This window comes from Oncorhynchus mykiss, chromosome 27, assembly GCF_013265735.2.
Source record: "Oncorhynchus mykiss isolate Arlee chromosome 27, USDA_OmykA_1.1, whole genome shotgun sequence".
NCBI classification, from domain to species: Eukaryota; Metazoa; Chordata; class Actinopteri; order Salmoniformes; family Salmonidae; genus Oncorhynchus; species Oncorhynchus mykiss.
In genome coordinates, this window is record NC_048591.1 from 25,782,131 (window position 1) to 25,805,947 (window position 23,817).

The 23,817-nt window shown below is 41.3% G+C and overlaps 1 protein-coding gene across 1 annotated transcript in view; it reads left to right on the forward strand.

The window, feature by feature from the left end:
• The window catches only part of kcnj5 (potassium inwardly rectifying channel subfamily J member 5), a 38,782-nt gene extending 16,845 nt beyond the window's left edge, over nt 1–21,937 (forward strand). The window contains exons 3-4 of the mRNA XM_021588234.2: nt 4,788–5,661; nt 19,991–21,937. Coding sequence (XP_021443909.2) covers nt 4,788–5,661; nt 19,991–20,349 — 1,233 coding nt within the window. The 3' untranslated portion in view covers nt 20,350–21,937. The remainder of the gene's footprint in view (nt 1–4,787; nt 5,662–19,990) is intronic.
• The last annotated feature ends 1,880 nt before the right edge of the window (nt 21,938–23,817 follow it).

The following is a 23,817-nucleotide window of genomic DNA, read 5'->3' on the forward strand; positions in this document are numbered from 1 at the left end:
TAGGCTGGCGAGTATTATCCAGGCTAAAAAATATATATATTTTTTAAAAAGGGCTGGTACCTGTGCAGAAGGTAAAGGCCGCTAGCAGTGGCAACAATTACTAAATAGCTTGTAGCTAATTAGCTGGTTAGCTTGTGATGTCTGGGGTTCTTGCTATCAGGTCTAAAAATGACAAATAATATCGGTTCCGTATCACATTGGGTGAGGTGGGTTACCGGAAGGTATAATTGAGCTAAAATGGAGAAGAGATTGAAAATAGAATTGAAATATGTACAAAAAAAAGATGAAAAAATACAAAAGTACACGAGAGGATGAACAAAACACGTCTGCACTGCTACGCCATTTTGGATACATGTTTTCCATACATACACACATTCCTCTCCCTCCCCCAATTGTCCTGTGTGACACTGCTGGGAGGTAGAGAGAGAGCGAGGAAGAGGGAAAGAAAGAGGGGGTGGTGAAAGATGGAAGTGTCTGGTGTAAGGGAAAAATATAAGGGGATGAGGGGGAACCATTGTGGATCATGAGTTTCCTATAAGAAGGGTGATCATGTGTGTGTGCCTGACTGTCTGCGGAAGATGATGGATGGTTCAGCTCACTACCATTGAGAGGGAAAGAGAGGATGATTGTGAGAAAACGACTCGCATGTCCTGATAATGGATGGTGAAATAGTCCAGGTTATTTGTCTTTATTCCAGAGGCAATTTAATTTATTCTTCCTGAGTGTGGTGAGGCAAACCAACTGTGGAAAAACACCAGCACACAGCAACTGCTAATTAATTTGTATATGGAGTATCTGCCCTGGGGACGTCATTGACTCTGGGCTGGCTGCACTACTGTAGCACTGTCTGTGATGGCTTCATCAATCACTCAATTAGGAATTTCTTTAACACTCTCAAATGGAAACAAATAGGTCCATTGTCTTTGATTTAGGACTGTACAGGTACAGATGTAGGATCTTCATTTGTTCATCCTGTTGGAGGATAACTTGCAATGCAGGAAATGTAAACTGTGTAGTGTAGTCAAGGTTTAAAAAGGATTCTGAAGTTTGTAATTTCCACTTTGAAATTTACGAAAAATGTAGCAACACCCACAAAAATGTCCATTCTAATCCACATAATAATTCACATTTCCTGTTGCTATATGCTATATGATTAAATTCCTGCTGTAGAAAAATGGCTCAAATTAAAGACATTACATTTTCAAGTAACCCCTATTTTCTCCCAAACACATGTCACAGGATCCCAATGTCATTGAGTGACTAATTGCTGTATTGATCAATGGGTGTTGTCTTTCACTTCACTGTCAAACCTTTCATTACTGTATAATATATCAATAAAGCAACATCTGATACATGGAATACTCTCCTAATGTGCGTGTGTTTATAGAACTACAATGAAGAGTCCCTAGCTAGAATTTCCATTAACTTGTCCAGTGATTTTTTTGTCGACATTTATAAAATGTTCATAGAAAATAGGTTTGACAATTGTCTGCTATGGTGCGTTTCCATTTAACTGTCTTGTGTCAATAAAAACAGCTGGCCAAAATGACGTCACAGCTAAAAAATAATCTACAGTGTTGATTTAAAATGAAGTGCTTGATGTATTTCCATGACCTATTTAGGCAAATTGCCGATGAATAAATTGGTGACAGGCTGTATGCCCTCCCACCTATCTGTTTCATGTCTCAGGTAGCCCACAAAAGCCAGCATGGAATGCAATAATTTATTCATATTTACCATATTGTAATAATTATCCTGTGCCAACGTATCGCCACGGTCCGTGCCATGGTGAAACTTGCACATCTGTAGATCTGAAATAATTGGATGGTGAAACTTGCACATCTGTAGATCTGAAATAATTGGATGGTGAAACTTGCACATCTGTAGATCTGAAATAATTGGATGGTGAAACTTGCACATCTGTAGATCTGAAATAATTGGATGGTGAAACATGCATTCAACCAACCACAAAAGCCAAAGCAAATAAGCCATATTTGAAAGTCAGGACAAGGATCCTGCAAAGATAGATTTAATAGGCAGTAGGCATTTCTAATTAAATGTGGAGTTCTGCTTCATCGTTACCTGTTGACATCACATGCCCTGTGTACTTTCAAAATTATTCGGCAAGCATTTATTCGAAAACCCCCTTTTCCATCATAATTTGTCGCAATATATAAAGTTTATTGCTCGACCCCTGTCGAATGGATAAAAATGTTGTAGATCTTTACAAAATTCCTCCTATCGCTGCTATTTCCATTAAGTGTCACAATTGATTTATTTTGGGCTTTTGTCAATGGAAACCTGCTTACAGTATTCAGATCTATATTTAAATAATTTGCAGGACTATAGCATGTATTTTCAAGGGCATGTCTTTCATTTAAATTCCTTTAATTGAACATCAGGAGCCATTATTTCAGTTTTGGAGCTGGATCTGAATTATACTCAATGCAGGTTGCAAAAAAAAAGGCTAGATTAGCAGCCTCCTATGTTCCTATCCAGGCCTGCCAGTGTCCCATAGGGAGTGGGGTACAGGAGAGGTGCAGCTGTGGAAACAGATCGCCTGTCTGGAGCTGGGCCAACAGTGAGGAATGAAGGCCCCATACCCTTGTGGTCTCTCTCTCTTCTCCCTCCCACAGTCATGACGCACCATGTGCTTGGAGAGACACTCTCTCACACAATGTTATGGGAGCAGTGCAGCTACAGTATCAGGAGCCTTCATTTCAATTAGCCAGGGCAGTGGTTCCCAAACTTTTTATAGTCCCATACCCCTTCAAACATTCAACCTCCAGCTGCGTACCCCTCTTACACCATGGCGCACTCTCAAATGTTGTTCTTTTGCCATCATTGTAAGCCTGCCACACACACACTACACGATACATTTATTAAACATAAGAATGAGTGTACGTTTTTGTCACAACCCTGCTCATGGTAAGTGACAAAGAGTTCTTATAAGACCAGGGCACAAATAATAATATAATAATAATCAATAATTTTGCTTTATTTAACCATCTTATATAGAAAACCTTATTTGTTAATCGAAAATTGTGAATAACTCACCACAGATTAATGAGAAGGGTGTGCTTGAAAGGATGCACATACTGTAACTCTGCAATGTTGAGTTGTATTGGAGAGAGTCTCAGTCTTAAATCATTTTCCACACATAGTCTCTGCCTGTATTTAGTTTTCATGCTAGTAAAGGCCAAGAATCCACTCTCACATAGGTACGTGGTTGAAAAGGGCATCAGTGTCTTAACAGCTCAATTTGCCAAGGCAGGATACTCTGGGCGCAGCCCAATCCAGAAATCTGGCAGTGGCTTCTGATTAAGTTACATTTTTACAGAACCGCTTGTTGCAATTTCGATGAGGCTCTCTTGTTCAGATATCGGTAAGTGGACTGGAGGCAGGGCATGAAAGGGATAATGAATCCAGTTGTTTGTGTCATCCGTTTCGGGAAAGTACCTGCGTAATTGCACACCCAACTCACTCAGGTGCTTCGCTATATCACATTTGACATTGTCCGTAAGCTTAACTTCATTTGCACAAAAAGATCATACAATGATGGAAAGACCTGTGTGTTGTCCTTGTTAATGTAGACAGAGAAACATTCCAACTTCTTAATCATAGCCTTATATAGTTGCGGAGATTCCCTGTAATTCTAGATTCAGATCGTTCAGGCGAGGAAAAGACATCACCCAGAGAGGCCAGTCATGTGAGAAACTCGTCATCATGCAAGCGGTCAGACAAGTGAAAATGATGGTCTCTCAATTCAAAGAAACGTGTCAATACTTTGTCCCTTGATAACCAGTGCAGTATGTTGTAAAAGCGTTACATGGTCGCTGCCCATATCATTGCATAGCGCAGAAAATACACCAGAGTTCAGGAGCCTTGCTTTATCAAAGTTAACCATTTTCACTGTAGTATCCAAAACGTCTTACAAGCTGTCAAGCATTCCCTTGGTAGCAAGAGCCTCAGTGTACCCAAGTGGCGTCGGGAGCAACTGCTTGCATGCCCGTTACCACTACACTATGTCTACCTGTCATGGCTTTTGCTCCATCAGTACAGATACCAACATGAGCAGAAGCTATGTTTGGCTACATATGGACCGTTATGGACCAATTATTTGACTAGGCTACCTATATTTGACATTGTGTTGTTATCTCGCTGAACACTAGATGGTTTAATTTTATTTTTGCCAGTGAAACAAGGCTACTCAGGCAATAAAAAAAACTCACCCAAATGTATAGCACCGTTTGAAAATATAAATGGACTGTTTTTAAATGTAAATCACGTACCCCAATGAGGGTGGCAGTTGAAGGTGGTTGAGGATGAAGTCAAAGCAATTACTTAAAAGGTTGAGAATGTGTATTTTCTCATATAACATGACAGTGTGACAGCACTGCAATGCACACATTGTAGCAACAAGGGCAATATGAGAAAATTCCACACAGTCATTTCACACAGACATATGAAGACATTTCACACATTTTAGCAACAAGGGTAATAGGAGGACATTTCACACATTGTAGCAAGAATGGTAATATGAGGATGTTTCACACATTGTAGCAACAAGGGTAATATGAGGACATTGCACATGAATAGAGGCAGACATTTTTGCTGACCTTTTGACCTGACCAGGAAAAACAATGGTCTCAAGCGATAGACTATAACGAGAGCCCAGTGTTTTTCCTGAGCAGGTCACTCCTGGCTTCACACATTAAATTCTGAAAACAATGATATTGTGACCAACGTCTCAGCGGAACTGTCTCTCTTCCTCTCTGTCTCTCCAGGTGCAAAAGCTTCCCAAACACATGCGGGAGGCCCAGATCTCCACCGAGCACACCCACCTCATTGCCGACCCAGTCAAGAAGCCCCGGCAACGCTATGTGCAGAAAGACGGCAAGTGCAACGTTCACCACGGTAACGTGCAGGAGACCTACCGTTACCTTAGCGACCTGTTCACCACCCTGGTAGACCTGCGCTGGCGCTTCAGCCTCTTCATCTTCACTCTGGTGTACGTGGTCAACTGGCTGTTCTTCGGCCTGCTGTGGTACATCATCGCCCTGATCCGAGGGGACCTGTGGCACAGTGACGAGGAGGGCTGGACCCCTTGCGTTGAGAACCTCAACAGCTTCGTTTCGGCCTTCCTCTTCTCCATCGAGACGGAGACCACCATTGGCTATGGCTACCGCGTCATCACAGAGAAGTGCCCTGAGGGCATCATCCTGCTGCTGATCCAGGCCATCCTGGGCTCCATCGTCAATGCCATGATGGTGGGCTGCATGTTCGTGAAGATCTCCCAGCCCAAAAACCGCGCTGAGACGCTCATGTTCTCCCACAAGGCAGTGATTTCTGTGCGGGACAACAAGCTGTGTCTCATGTTCAGAGTCGGGGACCTGCGCAACTCTCACATCGTGGAGGCCTCCATCCGGGCCAAGCTTATCCGGTCACAGCAGACCAAGGAGGGGGAGTTCATCCCTCTCAACCAGACGGACATCAACATCGGCTTCGACACAGGAGACGACCGGCTCTTCCTAGTCTCCCCACTCATAATCTCCCACGAGATCAACGAGAAGAGCCCCTTCTGGGAGCTGTCCCAGGCACAGATGGATAAGGAGGAGTTTGAGATCGTGGTCATCCTGGAGGGCATGGTCGAAGCTACGGGTACGTCCTCTTGATCCAAGGCTAATAGGTCACCAGAGTATAGGGCACCAGGTTAGTGGTCACCTGAGTGAAGTTCACTAGTGTATTGGACCCCTAGCCCATAGACCCCTCATGAAGACCTGAAACAATTAGATAGTTATATAAGCAATATGGTAGTAGCGCCACGTTGTCTTCTGAAAAGGGTTGGTGGAATTGACCAATAATTTTGTATCTACACTAGTGCATTGGGGGTAGGGGACAGCTAAGTGTTGTTTCTGAATAGGGCATTGGTCAGTTCCATTTCAACTCTTGTCTGTTCAGTAAATCCATTGTGGTTCTTCATATTCATTGATAATGTCATGTCTTTCATTCAACAAACCAGACAATTTCCAACCCATACAAACACAATTTCTAAAGGTACCATATGGTTTCGATCTGCATATACAGTAATACATATATTTACCAACTCAGGTAAATATGGCTGTTCTAGTTTCATAAGAGACCATTTAAAAATTAAAAATACAACTTTTTGAGAGCATATGTTATTTCCTGTTACCATGACCAACTCTGTAATTTTCCACAAAGACAAATGACCCAAAAATGAACAGTGGGCAGGGTCTTTATTTGGAAGGTTGTTGCAGGTAGGCAAATGTTTCCACATCCATACTGAGGCCCGCATCTCCCCTATGTTGGTGCATCAGGGAGGCCTCTTTGAGATGTTTGTTTGTTAAAGGAAGGAGTGTTAGCCTCCCACGCTGGTCTGTGTATAGGGAGAGGTGTTGCGGTAATGAAAGAAACAGGTTGTTGAAGACAGTACTGGCCTGGCTAACATATACTCTTCTCTGGGATGTTACCACCAAAAACACAGAAGCACCTTTTTATACACATCTGTAAAATAGCCAGAAAAGGGAATTTCAACTTTTTTTTTTACATTTAAATTACTATAAAAAACTATAAAAAAAACTGTCCCATGCCTAGTGAGTTGCATCCCAGAGACTTGCATCCCAGAAACGATTTGCACTCAAGAGATCCCCAGCTAGCTTCCTGGTAGCCTTGGAAGTCTTTGTATTGATTATTGAATGAGGAAATCTGCTTATTTATCACAGTAGCAGAGGGAATGACGACACTTGTACAGCCCTGGCCACACTCCACTGCTAATTCCTTATTTGTTCCTAATATGTTCCTGTGGTGAATTAGTCCACTCAGGTAAACACTGTATGTGCAAGCCTTACACATTGTGTATCGGCCTTTGTTCAAGGACAGATTATAATGCACTAATCTAAATACAATGCATTATACATGTCACTTACATACTTCATTCGGTAGGGTCATGATTTTTCTACTTCCTAGTGAATATTAATGTTTTTAAAAAGAAAGGAGAAACAAGGCACTCTTCATGTAATTACAATGCCTTTATTTGTATAGCATGTTCAATGGAACAAATATTTAAAAACTAATTTAAGTGACGCATATCGGCAGCATGGCCTTCATCAGGGAGTACAAAGATACAATGATGCAATTATTTCTTTGTGCTCCTTGATGAAGGCCTAGCCCAAAGGCAGGCAGATGGCGATATTGAGGCGCTTCATCTTACAGTCCAAAGGGAATGTATGCAGCCTGCTATACACTCGTATCCCCGTGGACCGGTTCGTACATAAAACATTCTCCATTCAGACAGCAAATACGTCAATTTCCTCCTTAACTCGATTTAATGGCGAGAAGGTGGAAAAAAACGGAGAAAATATGCATACTTTCTTCATGAATCCCCTTTTTCCACCACCATACTGGAGTGGCTCAGCCAATCAGGTTGCAGCAGTCTGTTGATTACCCTGAATACTGTACGCAATGTCAGGAAGTAGCATTAGCAACCCTAGCATATTGGTGGGAAATTGTTTAGAATAGTCCGTTTGTAACTCCACTTACTACTTGTAGCGGTATAGTCTGTTTGTTTGAGTTGTTGGTTTTGGCTAGCTTATTGTTCCAGTCGGTAGCTAACTAGCACTCACCCACGTGGCTGAGAGAAGCTCTATAATATTAGGTTTTTCTAAGTCCAGAGAATGCTCGAGAGCAGGCAACGTTGAAAAGTCATATTTAGACCTGTTTTACTTTTCTTTAATGGAGTTTTATAATATTCTAAAACAAGCAGACAACAAGAAAATCGTGTTTGAAAAATTGAACGTTTTAGCTGTGAGGCAATTGGGTAACCTAGGTAACCACAGGTTGTTTTCCCCACAGGCGAACGGGTCCACGACGTTCTATCTAATACCGACTGGGACTACTGCACATGCAGCAACTACCCTTCCTAAAATAATTGGGATTAAAATAAAAGCTATATATTGGTAAGAGACCAAGAGAAAACCAAAATACTATTTAGACACTATTCATATATACACATATTAATATTCCTATATGCAGTACAGTTAAATTAAATCTTTAGAAAGACGAGAGGATCTGTGATACAAGATGTCTTTTTAATCCGTTTTTTTTAAGCTAAGCTTGCTTTTTGCCTGAGTAACCTCTGGTGACAGAGCATTACACGATAGCATGGCTCTATAAATAACTGGGTGACGCATTAAATCTGGTTAAAATCATAAATTTTGGTTTGGGTACCGTGAAGAAACCCATTGTGGCGTGTCTGGTGGGACATGTCTGTTTGAAGTGCATGCAGGCAGCCTAGTGGTTAAGCGGTTTGGGCCAGTAACTGAATAGTTAATGGTTTGAATCCCTGAGCTGACTAGGTAAAAAATGTGTCGATGTGCCCTTGAGCAAGGCACTTAACCCTAATTGCTCCTGTAAGATGCTCTGGATAAGAGTGTCTGCTAAATGACTAAAATGTATGTAAATAGATTATACAAGCGCGTAGGCATTTTTAATATACAAATATTTCACAAAAAGAGAAGTAGTCAATCTTTCCTCAACCAGGAAAGACTATCATGCATGGTGTTGATGTTAGTTTTGTGTGTGCAGTTAAGGACAAGGCATTTTGAGCCAGCTGCAGCTTTGGTAGGTCTATCTTTGTCGCACCTGACCATATTACCAGACAGTAATCAAGATGGACAAGACCAGAGCCTGAACAAGTAGTACAGTTGATCTTTGTGTCAAAAACGCAGAACATCTTTTTATAACATAAATATTTCTCTCCATCATGTAAATGCAGTTTAAATGCAGTGACTACAAGAAAAACACAGCGGCATAATTAGGAATATTTTAATCGGTGGACAGAGAATTTTCTGTCTGCGTTTTAACCACCCCTGTTTTTAAAATACAGAAATCACCAACCACTAATCTGATCTGTCACTGCCTTTCATACATCTGAACATTTCTGCTCTATTTTTGGGGGGATTTATTTAATTTGTCTTTTCATACCACCAGTGGTCAACCATCACACTCACACTGTGCCTGATGTCTAGACACAGGCATTAAATTGCATCACTTTCCTCTTGACCAGTAAGAGCATGGCAGACTGGACCGTGTCGTCATGGCAATCACTGATCATTGAGTAATTCTGACCCTTCCCCCACTATGTCATGATACTAAAGTTTTTTTTAGCAATCACACATTTTTCTCACAGGAATTAACAGAAGGACATCTCCTGACCTGGGAATTGTGGCCTTCATCCATTTTGCATTAAATGTTGTTAATCTGCAGAAGAGGAAATCAAAGCTACGGGGGGATATGGTCGGCTCTTGCTAATGACATTGATTTTGTTTACTTTGTGTAAATTGCATCTGTACTGCATCTGACAAACGGCCCAAGTGATCAGTCATCTTGGTATTGGCTAACACCAGAGAAAGCGTAGGTCTACAACTCTTACTGTTGGATCGAAGCCCACAGTACCTAGATTGGGTAATGATGGCTCACTTTTTTTTTTGCTTTACTCAGAGTTAACAACCAGTGGATTTATTATAAGGTCAAATACACCATTACAGTAACCTCATTGGTGCAGCAACTTTTGAATTGATGTCATTACAAAGGTTTGTTAGCCTACTTTGTTATGGCTAGATAGATTCTATATGGGGTACATCATCTGCTGCAGTGATAAATTACGAGGCTTGTACGGTAGTTAACGTGCTGTTGACAGACAGTAAGGATTTTCAGACTAATAGTGGAATCATCTGGATGGTTAGTGGGATCCATTCCTATAGCCAAGCAGATGATTTGCTAAACAGCCACCAATGCAAAACACATCTCCATCTCTCGAAGTACAGTAAACTGCACTTCTTGTGTACATTTTTTGCCGTGTGGACATTTATAGCCCTTCAACAAGCATCTGATTGCATAAGCATAGTATCATTGACAAAAATAAAATCTGACGTTTGCTGCTGCTGTCAACAGAGCCTATCATATACACACTCATACACATAATCTATAAGGTATGAGCCGTCTGCAGATAGAATGCTACAGCATTCTGAATTCTGACAGAGACAACATATTAAGAGGAGATGAGGGATTGGAACAGTTTCAATTTCATGCTAACGACCTTACCACCCTCTAGATTGGACATAAACACTGAGTCAGCAGCTTATATCACTGACAACTTTAATTTCTCGCTCCTGAAACCTTGAGCATTTCAGATAATTAGAAAACATTAATCAATGTCAAAGAATATTATGTCAATGTCTTTGTCATTGCAACAGTAACAGATATAAAGTGAATACATCAAATAGTCTTGTACGATACTCTGATTATCCTTCTCAAAGCAGATGTATTATTAAAATGTCAATACACTATTTATTACAACCTGCTTCAAATGCAATATCACAAATGAACATCTTATGAGACCCTCTACATTTAAAATTCATGCCAAGCTAAGCTAATAACCATTTTAATTCTCCCTGACAAACTGAACAGACAACACACGTCAGCAAGTATTGCAATGCACAAGAGAAAACAAGGTGTTCTGTGTCCCCATACAGTCTGCATTGTGTTACCAGCTGTCATCCTGTGTGTGTGTGTGTGTGTGTGTGTGTGTGTGTGTGTGTGTGTGTGTGTGTGTGTGTGTGTGTGTGTGTGTGTGTGTGTGTGTGTGCGCGTGTGTGTGTGCCACTGGTGTTCCGGACACCCCAGCAAGCTCTGTCGGTGAACAAATGCCATTGGCTAAGGCTAGGACAGCTCCAGTGCAATGAGTGGAGCTTACTCAGGTGTTCAAAAGTGCATATCAGACCAAGAGCCTAATGATTCTTAGGTAGTTCTTTACAAGTTTTAGTTTAGATAACAATCTCTCCACAGAAGTTACATCTTTAATTGAGCCTCACATTCGCCTTAATTGCTGGTCTCAATATGTTACGGAAAGAGATGAACTGTATAGGAAGCTCTGGGGACAGGTTGTCTGGACTTGACAGCTGATAAATTAGCAGATGCAAACAGATTATCATATTTAGCAGATAACAGTTCTTTAGGACTTGAACAAAAAAAGCGGTTTGTGATTTCGTTCATACTGGTGAACCGGCATTTGAATTGTGTGGTTGCAATGTCAACAGTCACTCAAAACATTTTCACACAAAAAAAGCAGGACATCGGGAGACCAAGGGAGTCTCTCAAGTGGGATTAATTTCATTTAATTTGCCTTGAATATTGCAGTCCATTTGTGTAGGCTAGGTATTCCCAAACTGGGGTATGCGTACCCCAGTGCCGTCGGGGGTACCCCAAATCAAAATGTGATAAATGTTTATTTTATTTTTAATCTTCACATTTTCAAACAGTCCATTTATATTTTCAAATGGGGCTATACATTTGGGTGAGGTTTATTTCTCACCTGACTAGCCTCGTTTCCCCCCCCCCCCCCCCCCCCCAAAATCAACCATCTAGTGTTCAGCGAGAAAACAACACAATGTAAAATACAGGTAACCTAGTCAAATAATGAACATCCAATCGCATCAACCGTTACTCCCTCGCGGGAATTCCACTAACGGTCCGTATGTAGCCAAACGTAGCTGCTGCTTATTCCGTTTGCTCAAAAATGGATTAATTGTTAAAAAAAAAGTAAGGCCAGCGTCCATAGAGACACATACCAGCTCTACTGGTACACATGTAATCAAATCAAATCAAATTTTATTTGTCACATACACATGGTTAGCAGATGTTAATGCGAGTGTAGCGAAATGCTTGTGCTTCTAGTTCCGACAATGCAGTAATAACCAACAAGTAATCTAACTAACAATTCCAAAACTACTGTCTTATACACAGTGTAAGGGGATAAAGAATATATACATAAGGATATATGAATGAGTGATGGTACAGAGCAGCATAGGCAGGATACAGTAGATGGTATCGAGTACAGTATATACATGAGGTGAGTATGTAAACAAAGTGGCATAGTTAAAGTGGCTAGTGATACATGTATTACATAAGGATGCAGTCGATGATATAGAGTACAGTATATACGTATGCATATGAGATGAATAATGTAGGGTAAGTAACATTATATAAGGTAGCATTGTTTAAAGTGGCTAGTGATATATTTACATCATTTCCCATCAATTCCCATTATTAAAGTGGCTGGAGTTGAGTCAGTGTCAGTGTCAGTGTGTTGGCAGCAGCCACTCAATGTTAGTGGTGGCTGTTTAACAGTCTGATGGCCTTGAGATAGAAGCTGTTTTTCAGTCTCTCGGTCCCAGCTTTGATGCACCTGTACTGACCTCGCCTTCTGGATGATAGCGGGGTGAACAGGCAGTGGCTCGGGTGGTTGATGTCCTTGATGATCTTTATGGCCTTCCTGTAACATCGGGTGGTGCAGGTGTCCTGGAGGGCAGGTAGTTTGCCCCCGGTGATGCGTTGTGCAGACCTCACTACCCTCTGGAGAGCCTTACGGTTGTGGGCGGAGCAGTTGCCGTACCAGGCGGTGATACAGCCCGCCAGGATGCTCTCGATTGTGCATCTGTAGAAGTTTGTGAGTGCTTTTGGTGACAAACCGAATTTCTTCAGCCTCCTGAGGTTGAAGAGGCGCTACTGCGCCTTCTTCACGATGCTGTCTGTGTGAGTGGACCAATTCAGTTTGTCTGTGATGTGTATGCCGAGGAACTTAAAACTTGCTACCCTCTCCACTACTGTTCCATCGATGTGGATAGGGGGGTGTTCCCTCTGCTGTTTCCTGAAGTCCACAATCATCTCCTTAGTTTTGTTGACGTTGAGTGTGAGGTTATTTTCCTAACACCACACTCCGAGGGCCCTCACCTCCTCCCTGTAGGCCGTCTCGTCGTTGTTGGTAATCAAGCCTACCACTGTTGTGTCGTCCGCAAACTTGATGATTGTATTACCAGTAGTATTGCTACTACTGGTAGTACTACACCTGCACCTGTCGATGACACAAGTTGTACTGCTTCCAAGAGCACATCCAATGCTAGCATCAGTAACTCTACATTTGTTGTTAGCCCAGCTAGCATGGATTTGTGAATCTGATGCAGCCGAAGAGCTACTGCCCCCTTATCCGGGAAAGCACCGAACAACAGACAGGGATGTTGGACCATCGAAGAGGCGCAAATATGATGAGAACTACATTGATTTGGGGTTCATTATATTGGGAGTAGTGCCATTCCTCAACTCCAGTGTGTTATATGTGCAAAAGTACTATCTCACATATCAATGAAACCTTCACCATTGCGCAGAAACAAAACATGCCAATTTGAAAATAAGCCACAGGAGATTTTTGAGCGAGAATTAAAATTACTTTTGAGTTGTAAGACATGTATAAAAGCAGCAGATACCATTAATAAGAAGGGGCTAGAAGCGTCTTATATGGTGAGCTACCGAGTGGTTAGGACAGGCAACCCCATACTATTGTGGAGAACTTCATTCTTCCTGCTGCCGCGGATATGGCTGGGACAATGCTGGGGGAAAAGTCCCAAAAAACTATACAAACAATGACTTAATTAAACAACATTGTTTCACAATGCATCAGTGACATGGCAGTAGATGTTTTGAAACAATTACTGCTACGCATACAAGCCAGTGAATTCTATGCGTTACAGCTGGATGAGTCAACAGACGTGGCGGGCCTGGCACAGCTCCTGGTATATGTCCGTTACGTTCATGGGGGGTCAATTAAGGAAGACATCCTCTTCTGCAAACCACTGGAAACCAGGACAACATGAGAGGATATTTTTTAAAGTACTGGACAGCTTTGTGACATCAAATGGACTTTGGTGGTCAAGATGTGTTGGTATCTGTACTGATGGCACAAAAGCCATGACAGGGAGACATAGTGGAGTGGTAACGCGCATGCAAGCATTTGCTCCGGACACCACTTGGGTACACTGCAGCATCCACCGAGAGGCTCTGGCAGCCAAGGGAATGCCTGACAGCTTGAAAGACGTTTTGGACACCACAGTGAAAATGGTTAACTTTGTTAAAGCAAGGTCCCTGAACTCTTGTGTATTTTCTGCGCTATGCAATGACATGGGCAGCGACCATTTAACTCTTTTAAAACATACAAAAGTGTGCTGGTTATCAAGGGACAAAGTATTGACACGTTTCTTTGAATTGAGAGACGAACTTAAAGTTTTCTTTACTGACCATCATTTTCACTTGTCTGACCGCTTGCATGATGACGAGTTTCTCAAAAGACTGGCCTATCTGGGTGATGTTAATTCTCGCCCGAATGATCTGAATCTAGAATTACAGGGAATCTCCGCAACTATATTCAATGTGCGGGACAAAATTAAGGCTATGATTAAGAAGTTGGAATGTTTCTCTGTCTACATTAACAAGGACAACACACAGGTCTTTACATCATTGTATGATTTTTTTGTGGAAATGAAGTTAAGCTTACGGACAATGTCAAATGTTATATAGCGAAGCACCTGAGTGAGTTGGGTGTGCAATTATGCAGGTACTTTCCCGAAACGGATGACACAAACAACTGGATTCGTTATCCCTTTCATGCCCTGCCTCCAGCACACTTACCAATATCTGAATCACGGAGCCTCATCGAAATTGCAGCGGTTCTTTCAAAATGTAATTTAATCAGAAGCCACTGCCAGATTTCTGGATTGGGTTGCACTCAGAGTATCCTGCCTTGGCAAGACACTGATACCTTTTGCAACCACGTACCTACACTACCGTTCAAAAGTTTGGGGTCACTTAGAAATGTGCTTGTTTTTGAAAGAAAACACATTTTTTGTCCATTAAAATAACATCAAATTGATCAGAAATACAGTGTAGACATTGTTAATGTTGTAAATGACTATTGTAGCTGGAAACGGCTGATTTTTAATGGAATATCTACATAGGAATACAGAGGCCCATCATCAGCAACCATCACTCCTGTGTTCCAATGGCACGTTGTGTTAGCTAATCCAAGTTTATCCTTTTAAAAGGCTAATTGATCATTAGAAAACCCTTTTGCAGTTATGTTAGCACAGCTGAAAACTGCAAAATGATTGATTATTATTATATTATTATTTGTTCCCTGGTCCTATAAGAGCTCTTTGTCACTTCCCATGAGCCGGGTTGTGAAAAAAACTCACACTCATTCTTATGTTTAATAAATGTAGCGTAAATTATGTGTGTGGCGGGCTTACAATGATGGCAAAAAACTATATTTGAGAGTGCGCTGACTCTGGTGCTAGACGGGTACGCAGCTGGAGGTTGAATGTTTGAAGGGATACGGGATTATAAAAAGTTTGGGAACCACTGGTGTAGGCTGTAAGCCAGAGAAACTCACAGTTGAACAGTAAATAGTGGCTAAATTTATCCTCAAGCCGATTATTTTTTTCCACACTGTTAGGCTATTTGATGTGTAATTTTTATAAAAAGTTTATAAGTAGCAACTAATTACGATATATAGATATAGATAGTACACTGCATAATGAAACAATCCCTTCTAAGCTAGGGTTTTGAGGATGGACTGAATGTGTTCTTTGGCATTAATAGACTTTGCGGGGGTCCAGAGAAACTGTGTTACCTAGTGGTGTGGTGTGTGTGCGGGCATGCATACATGCGTACGAGCGTTCCATTGTGTCAGTTGAACTCACTGTCAGGCAGCACACACACAGCTCCCTAGATAGAAATAGCCAGCGGAACCCTGATGTTGAGGTGCTGGCTGGTGTTCTTAAGGGGCCAGAAACACGTTCTGGTGTTCTATTGACTCTCAGGATTAAGAGGGATCCAGGTCCCGTATGTGAGTGAATAGGCTCTGTTGTGCTGCTGCTGGATGCTAAATGAATGATGCAGAGGGATGACATCCCTCTCCCACACATGCCTCGTCAAGTTTGATGGCCCTGAGAAGTGACTGTGGATGGGGATGGAGGGGAGGGGTGGGTAGAGACCACCGTGGCGTAGTGTTATAAATGCCCATGGATTATTCCAATCCCAACTTTGAGAAGAGCTATAGAGAAATTGTGGTGAACAACATGCGACAGAGCCTTGCAAAAGTTTTCTTCCCCCTTTGTGTTTTTCCTATTTCGTTGCATTACAACCTGTAATTTAAATGGATTTTTATTTGGATTTCATGTAATGGACATACACAAAATAATCCAAATTGGTGAAGTGAAATTTAAAAAACAACTTATTTCAAAAAATTCAAAAAAAAAAAAAACTGAAAATTGGTGCGTGCATATGTATTCACCCCCTTTGCTACGAAAACCCTAAATAAGATCTGGTGCAACCAATTACATTCAGAAGGTTCATAATTGGTTAAATAAAGTCCATCTGTGTGAAATCTAAGTGTCACATGATCTGTCACATGATCTCAGTATATATACACCTGTTCTGAAAGGCCCCAGATTCTGCAACACCACTAAGCAAGGGGTACCACCAAGCAAGTGGCACCATGAAGACCAATGAGCTCTCCAAACAGGTCAGGGACAAAGATGTGGAGAAGTACAGATCAGGATTGGGTTATAAAAAAAACACCCCATCGAGCACCATTAAATCCATTATTAAAATGTGGAAAAAATTCAGGCAAGGAGGGAATTAATCAGAGAGGCAACAAAGAGACCAAAGATAACCCTGAACGAGCTGCAATGCTCCACAGCGGAGATTTGAGTATCTGTTTATAGGACCACTTTAAGCCATACACTCCACCGAGCTGGGCTTTATGGAAGAGTGTCTGGAAAAAAAGTAATCGCTTAAAGAAAAAAATAAGCAAACACTTTTGGTGTTCACCAAAAGGCATGTGGGAGACTCTCTTAACATATGGAAGAAGGTACTCTGGTCAGATGAGACTAAAATTGAGATTTTTGGCCATCAAGGAAAACTCTATGTCTGGCGCAAACCCAACACCTCTCTTCACCCCGAAAATACTCTCCCCACAGTGAAGCATGGTGGTGGCAGCATCATGCTGTGGGGATGTTTTTCATCGGCAGGGACTGGGAAACTGGTCAGAATTGAAGGAATGATTGACTGCGCAATCATACAGATCAATCATACAGGGCACTTCTTGAGGGAAACCTGTTTCAGTCTTCCAAAGTTTTGAGACTGGGATGGAGGTTCACCTTCCAGCAGGACAATGACCCTAAGCATACTGCTAAAGCAACACTTGAGTGGTTTAAGGGGAAACATTTAAATAATAGAATGATATATATATGGGGGATACAATCTTCCCAGCTCTGCAGATTCTGTTGTGAGGAGGCAGAGTCATTAGATAATTTACTTTGGTATTGTCCATATGTAGCTCGTTTTTGGTCACAGGTCCAGGAATGGCCTAGTCAAAGCCCATACCGCAATCCAATTGAGAATCTGTGGTATCGACTTAAAGATTGCTTACACCAGCCGAACCCATCCAACTTGAAGGAGCTGGAGCAGTTTTGCCTAATTCCAGGTTGCCAATGGGGGTGAATACTTTTGCAAGCCACTGTATAAGCACTGGTTTACTTTTTGTGTTTTAGTAGCTTTTGGAGTTACTACGCCCAAAGACCCGAGTCATAAAATAACTTCCTGCAGTGTTTCTTGTTGCCTATATGCACTGCTGTTGTTTTTAATGTTCTCGGAAGAGTTGGGGGATGAGACAGTTTCAACTTATTTATAGACCAAATATTCCTGTTTTATTCCATTTACTGACATTTTTGTTGTTGTGTAAACGCTGAAATCTATATAAAGATGTCCTTGGGTATGCTTTCCTTTAAATGAGAGAATAAACTTAGTCCTATGTATAATGATAGGGAAGGATGGTAGGGAGAGAGATAAATACATTTTGTCTGTTTACTGAACATTCTTCTCCAATATCCCTCTTGCTCACTGTGTGATTTCAAAGAAGAGCGTGTCAAACATAAAACAGAATGACTAACTGATTCATGAATGTGTTAAATATAGAATCCTGTTTTGTATTATGTAACAAAATGTAACATTTATATGATAATCTAACCACATATGCTGTAGGTTTCTTGTGTAGCCTGAATACATTTGTATAATTCACACTGAGCCCACATGTAATTCATATGTTAACCTAGATGCTGGTATTGTATAGAAAACATATATTGTACATTATAAAGTGGATTTATTGCTTAATTTGAAACATGAACAAACACTGGTTGCAGTCAACCAACCACGTCTCAGAATATTTCAAAATATTCTGTCAGTAAATCCGAGATATCCATTTAGTATTATATGTTAATTTTGGATGGTATGTATTAATTTGTGGCTGTCCATCACCCATTTCATATGATATTTCACAATTCGTATTATATGTTACGAATTTACTAAACATATAATATGTTCTGAATTTACTAAACGTATAATATGTTACGAATTTACTAAACGTATACTATGTTACGAATTTACTAAATGTGCAATATGTTACGATTTTGCAAAACGTACGTTATGTTAAGAATTCTAGCTAGGTGGCTAGGTGGCTAACGTTAGCAACCTTTGAGTTGCTAGACATTCATGTAGTACGCCCACCAATCCACCCCGACCAACCACCCTGCTTTTATTTTTGTCTTAAGTAGCCATCTGTCTTATGTAACCATACCAAACGTAACATATCATACTCATTTGGTGTCCCAGATTTGTACTCATTTGGTATCCCGGTTTATGATTACTATGTTACGTCTAGTCTATGAGACCAGGCTGAGTCAAAAGGATCATACCACATCTTTCTCTCTCTTCCCATATAATAGATAGTGTTTGTGTCTTCTTCCCACCCAGAGTAATGGATTTACTATGCCCTGATGTAATCACAGCAGGAGAGTAGCAGGCTGCTGTAGATGCTGTTATTTAGCTATAGATCACAGCAGATAGGTGGGTCTTTATTTTCTGCCAACAAACCAAAGGATGTTTATTCAGTGATTCACCAATAAAAAAAATCCTATGCTAGTTATCAAAAGAAGCAGTTGGCTTCGCAGATCAATTGATTATGTATCAAGGATGCTGGGTGCTGTCAATTACAATGAGGACCCTCCAGTATTCTGCCCTAGCAAGCTAAAGAGCAACTAATTGACCGGAACTGAGAAGAATGGCTTTAAAGGGTTTTTATTGTCAAACCAAATGAGTTGTAGGTAGATCACTGTAAATGTGGTTATTTGTTGTCTTACTAACAGGTTATTTTTTTATTCATATTGACCCTGACCTCTGACATGACCTTTGACCCTAAACGGCAGTTCCTTGCATTCTTGCTTGGTACACCTACTGGAATACATTTCCATTACAATTTATTATTGCACAAACTTGTGTTCATATAATTATTTATATGTGGTTGTCAGTTTCATATAGTTTGATACTTGTATTAGGAAAGAACAATCAGTAATACCAAGGTAAACCATAGACACTGCAACCCAAAGCTAAAAGAGAAAAGTTATTAACTAAGGTAAGTGATGGCAGTTACTGTTTTTTTCCTTGTTTTCACTGTAACTTTTTTGCAGCTACTGCAAACATGACCTCCCATTTTCTCCATAACACAAAACGATTGAGGCAGGATATACTGTATGTTCACATGATAAAGGAGGTATTAAATGTAATTCACACATTTTTGACCAAATGTGCAGTTACTGCCCTTTTGCTTGCTAGGGCAGTATAGTCTACATACTCAATGTGGATAGATATTCCCCATTTATTATGTTGGACACTACAGCGAGGGCTGTATGGTTAGTGACATCTAATTTATAATACTTTGTAGAGCACACTTTGGATTCATATCAGGTTATGAGACAGAGGATCCAGAGGCATGGACATTGGTGTAGACACACAGAGTATCCCAGATGGAGTACATCTTCTTGGACCTCTCACTACTGATGCTCCTCGTACCTTATTCTCACTGATCCTCTCTGACCTCAGACCGTTATTGACTCTGGAGTTGAGCCTTCTTTGTGAATAATTTACTATTCCTCCCTCCTGCTGGCTCTCATTTTCTGTGTGTGTGTGTGTGTGTGTGTGTGTGTGTGTGTGTGAACATGTGTGCGTGCCTGTGTGTTAACAGGGATGACCTGCCAGGCACGGAGCTCTTATCTGGACAAAGAGGTGTTGTGGGGCTGGCGTTTCACCCCAGTCCTGTCTCTGGAGAAGGGCTTCTACGAGGTGGACTACAACAGCTTCCACGACATCTACGAGACCAACACACCGTCGTGCAGCGCTAAAGAGCTAGCCGCTACGCTACGAGAGGGCCAGCTGCTCCCCACGCTCTCTCTGCTGACGCCCGAGCTCCCCAAACCCTACACCCTGGAGCCCATATCCACCCACAATCCTCTCTCCAAAGAGGTGAACAAGGGGGAGGAGGGGGAGAAGGGGGGGATCAACGGCTCAGCTGCAGCTCTGAAAGACCAGCCCGGACTGGACTGACTACTTCAGATAGGCCAAACCAGAGACAAAGTTACTAAAGACTATGCTTAATTTAGTCAATGGCCAGCTTGTTCCATTGCATTGCTTGGAGATCAAAGATCCCCTGCCCCATGCAATACTTCTCTAGTGTCTATAGTATATATAGTATATATTTGTTTGTAGACACAAATACACACAGACACACACACACACACACATACTTACTCCAGATTGGTCGTATTGTCTTTATATATTTGAGGCGACCACATATATTTCCATTACACTAGTAATAGCTCAAGTGATATACTGTAACCTGATGTGGAACAGGTAGCCATGATGAATGAATAACACATCTTACAAATGATCCAATAACCTAATCTTAGAGGTTGTTGATTCTGCTGATGGAGTATTGATTCCATCTCTTGGCTAATATCTCCCCACGTTGCTCCCTGCTGCTCCTAACACAATGACAGAATATGTTCCGACCAGATCATTATCTTCAATCCCATCACGCTTTGTTATTACTCCACTATGGAAACTCTTAATTGAAGGCAATATGTACACAGCCGCGCTTTAACCCTCCTTCATTCCTGTAGGCAGGAAGTGGAGCTCAGCTCAGTTCAGCTCGTAGCTATAGATCAAGCTCTGTCTCTTTGTATTGGGTACGATCATCTCTGTTTCGCATTTTGTCCAATCACCCTTAAGTTTCCACTGTCATGCTTAATCGCATTACGTGTGAGGAATATATTAGAGCAAAACACAGGGTCCAGAGAGTTCCTCAGTATTGGAACCAGAGGAACGGGCAGTACCTCATTTTGATACTCATGATACATAAGCACAAGTCCTGTGACCCTGATATGCCCCCCTTTCCTCCATCCCTGTCCCCCCTCCTGGTGCATATTTTAGTGCATGGTGTTATGTATAGGCTTCTGATGATACAAGCAGGTTTATAATGATGTCTACGCTCATGAGTGTTTCTTCCCTGCACTGTGACATAATACAAGCTATTAGTGCTATTCCTCTTCTTTAACCTTTGGTTAGTTCTCTTTATATCAAAAAACAATAAAACTATTATTCGAGTACACACATTTTGCAGATGTCCAGATTCAGTTCTATTCTACCCATAGTCCTGGTCTGGACTCAGCTAGCTCCTGTTGTCTCTGCTTGAGAGAGTGTATGACCCTGTCACTTGTACCGTGTGTCACATTTTCTACAGTTGTATTTTGAGGATGTGTGTGACAGAGCTTGCATGATAATGAACTGTCCCCTCGACATAGCAAGTTTAATACACTGCTAATAATACAGGGTATTTTCTAGGCATGAAATTAACATTTTTTACAGATATTGACAACCAATACGTTGATGATAGCTAAGATGACAAATCTCTTAAACGTTAACCCTTCTCCCCCCTTCTATAACATTTATTTGCATTTTTCTGGACACTTGTCCCAACAATGTATTTTATTTCACTGTGACATTGTAGCATCATATTTATGCCATTTACATAAAGATCATTTATCATTAGAGAAAAAAAAACTGCTCCCATAGCTGGAATGTCATCTGTTTTCTGTGTGTTCTCATGGGAATAAACCTAATATGGCCAAAAGCACATTACAGTATGTTTCTGTTAGAGAACCATGTGTGTGTGTTTGCATGCTTGTGTGCATGTTTATGTGGGTATCTGTGTCCGCCTGTCCGTGCACACGTGTGTGTGCGTTTGTTAGTGTGTTAATTTAGTCCTCTGTAAGTATGTGTGGTTAGGATTTATTCCCCTCACAGAGAGAGAGAGCTACAGTGGCTTGTGAAACTAATCACTCCCTTGGCATTTTTCCTGTTTTGTTGCCTTACAACCTGGAATTAAAATGTATTTTTTTGGAGGGGGGGGGGGGGGGGGGGGGGGGTTGTATCATTTGATTTACACAACCTGCCTACCACTTTGAAGATGCAACATGTTTTTTATTGTGAAACAAACAAGAAATAAGACAAAAACAATTAACTTGAGCGTGCATAACTATTCACAAAGCCAATACTTTGTAGAACCACCTTATGCAGCAATTACAGCTGCAAGTCTCTTGGGGTATGTCTCTATAAGCTTGGCACATTTAGCCACTTGGATTTTTGTCCAAACTTCAAAGCAAGACTGCTCCAGCTCCTTCAAGTTGGATGGGTTCTGCTGGTGTACAGCAATCTTTAAGTCATACCACAGATTCTCAATTGGATTGAGGTCTGGGCTTTGACTAGGCCATTCCAAGACATTTAAATGTTTCCTCTTAAACCACTCAAGTGTTGCTTTAGCTGTAGGCTTAGGGTCATTGTCCTGCTGAAGGTGAACCTCCATCCCAGTCTCAAATCTCTGGAAGACTGAAACAGGTTTCCCTCAAGAATTGCCCTGTATTTAGCGCCATCCATCATTCCTTCAATTCTGACCAATTTCCCAGTCCCTGCCGATGAAAAACATCCCCACAGGGGATTCTCGGGGTGATCAGAGGTGTTGAGTTTGTGCCACACATAGTGTTTTCCTTGATGGCTAAAAAGCTAAATTCTAGTCTCATCTGACCAGAGTACCTTCTTCCATATGTTTGGGGAGTCTCGTACATGCCTTTTGGCGAACACCAAAAGTGTTTGCTTATTTTTTTCTTTAAGCAATGGCTTTTTTCTGGCCACTCTTCCGTAAAGCCCAGCTCTGTGGAATGTACGGCTTATAGTGGTCCTATGGACAGATACTCCAATCTCCTCTGTGGAGCTTTGCAGTTCCTTCAGGGTTATCTTTGGTCTCTTTGTTGCCTCTCTGATTAATGTTTTGAGTTTTGGTGGGCAGCCCACTCTTGGCAGGTTTGTTGTGGTGCCATATTCTTTCAATTTTTTAATAATGGATTTAATGGTGCTCGGTGGGTTTTTCAGAGTTTCGGATATTTTTTTTATAACTCAACCCTGATCTGTACTTCTTCACAACTTTGTCCCTGACCTGTTTGGAGAGCTCCTTGGTCTTCATTTTGCCACTTGCTTGGTGGTACCCCTTGCTTAGTGGTGTTGCAGACTCTGGGGCCTTTCAGAACAGTGTATATATACTGAGATCATGTGACACTTAGATTGGACAGAAGTGGACTTTATTTAACTAATTATGTGACTTCTGAAGGTAATTGGTTGCACCAGATCTTATTTAGGGGCTTCATAGCAAAAGGGGGTGAATGCATATTCACCCACCACTTTTCAGTTTTTATTTTTTTGATTTTTTTTAAAACAAGTTCTTTTTTTCATTTCACTTCACCAATTTGGATTATTTTGTATATGTCCATTGCATGAAATCCAAATAAAAATCCATTTAAATTACAGGTTGTAATGCAACAAAATTGGGTAAAACACCACGGGGGAGGAACACTACAGTGCCTTGCAAAAGCTTAAATGAAGGTTTTGCTTGAGCAAGGCCTGGTTTCACCCGAGGCTCTGCAAAACAGTTTTACACATGCTACCTGACAACTGGATTAGAGG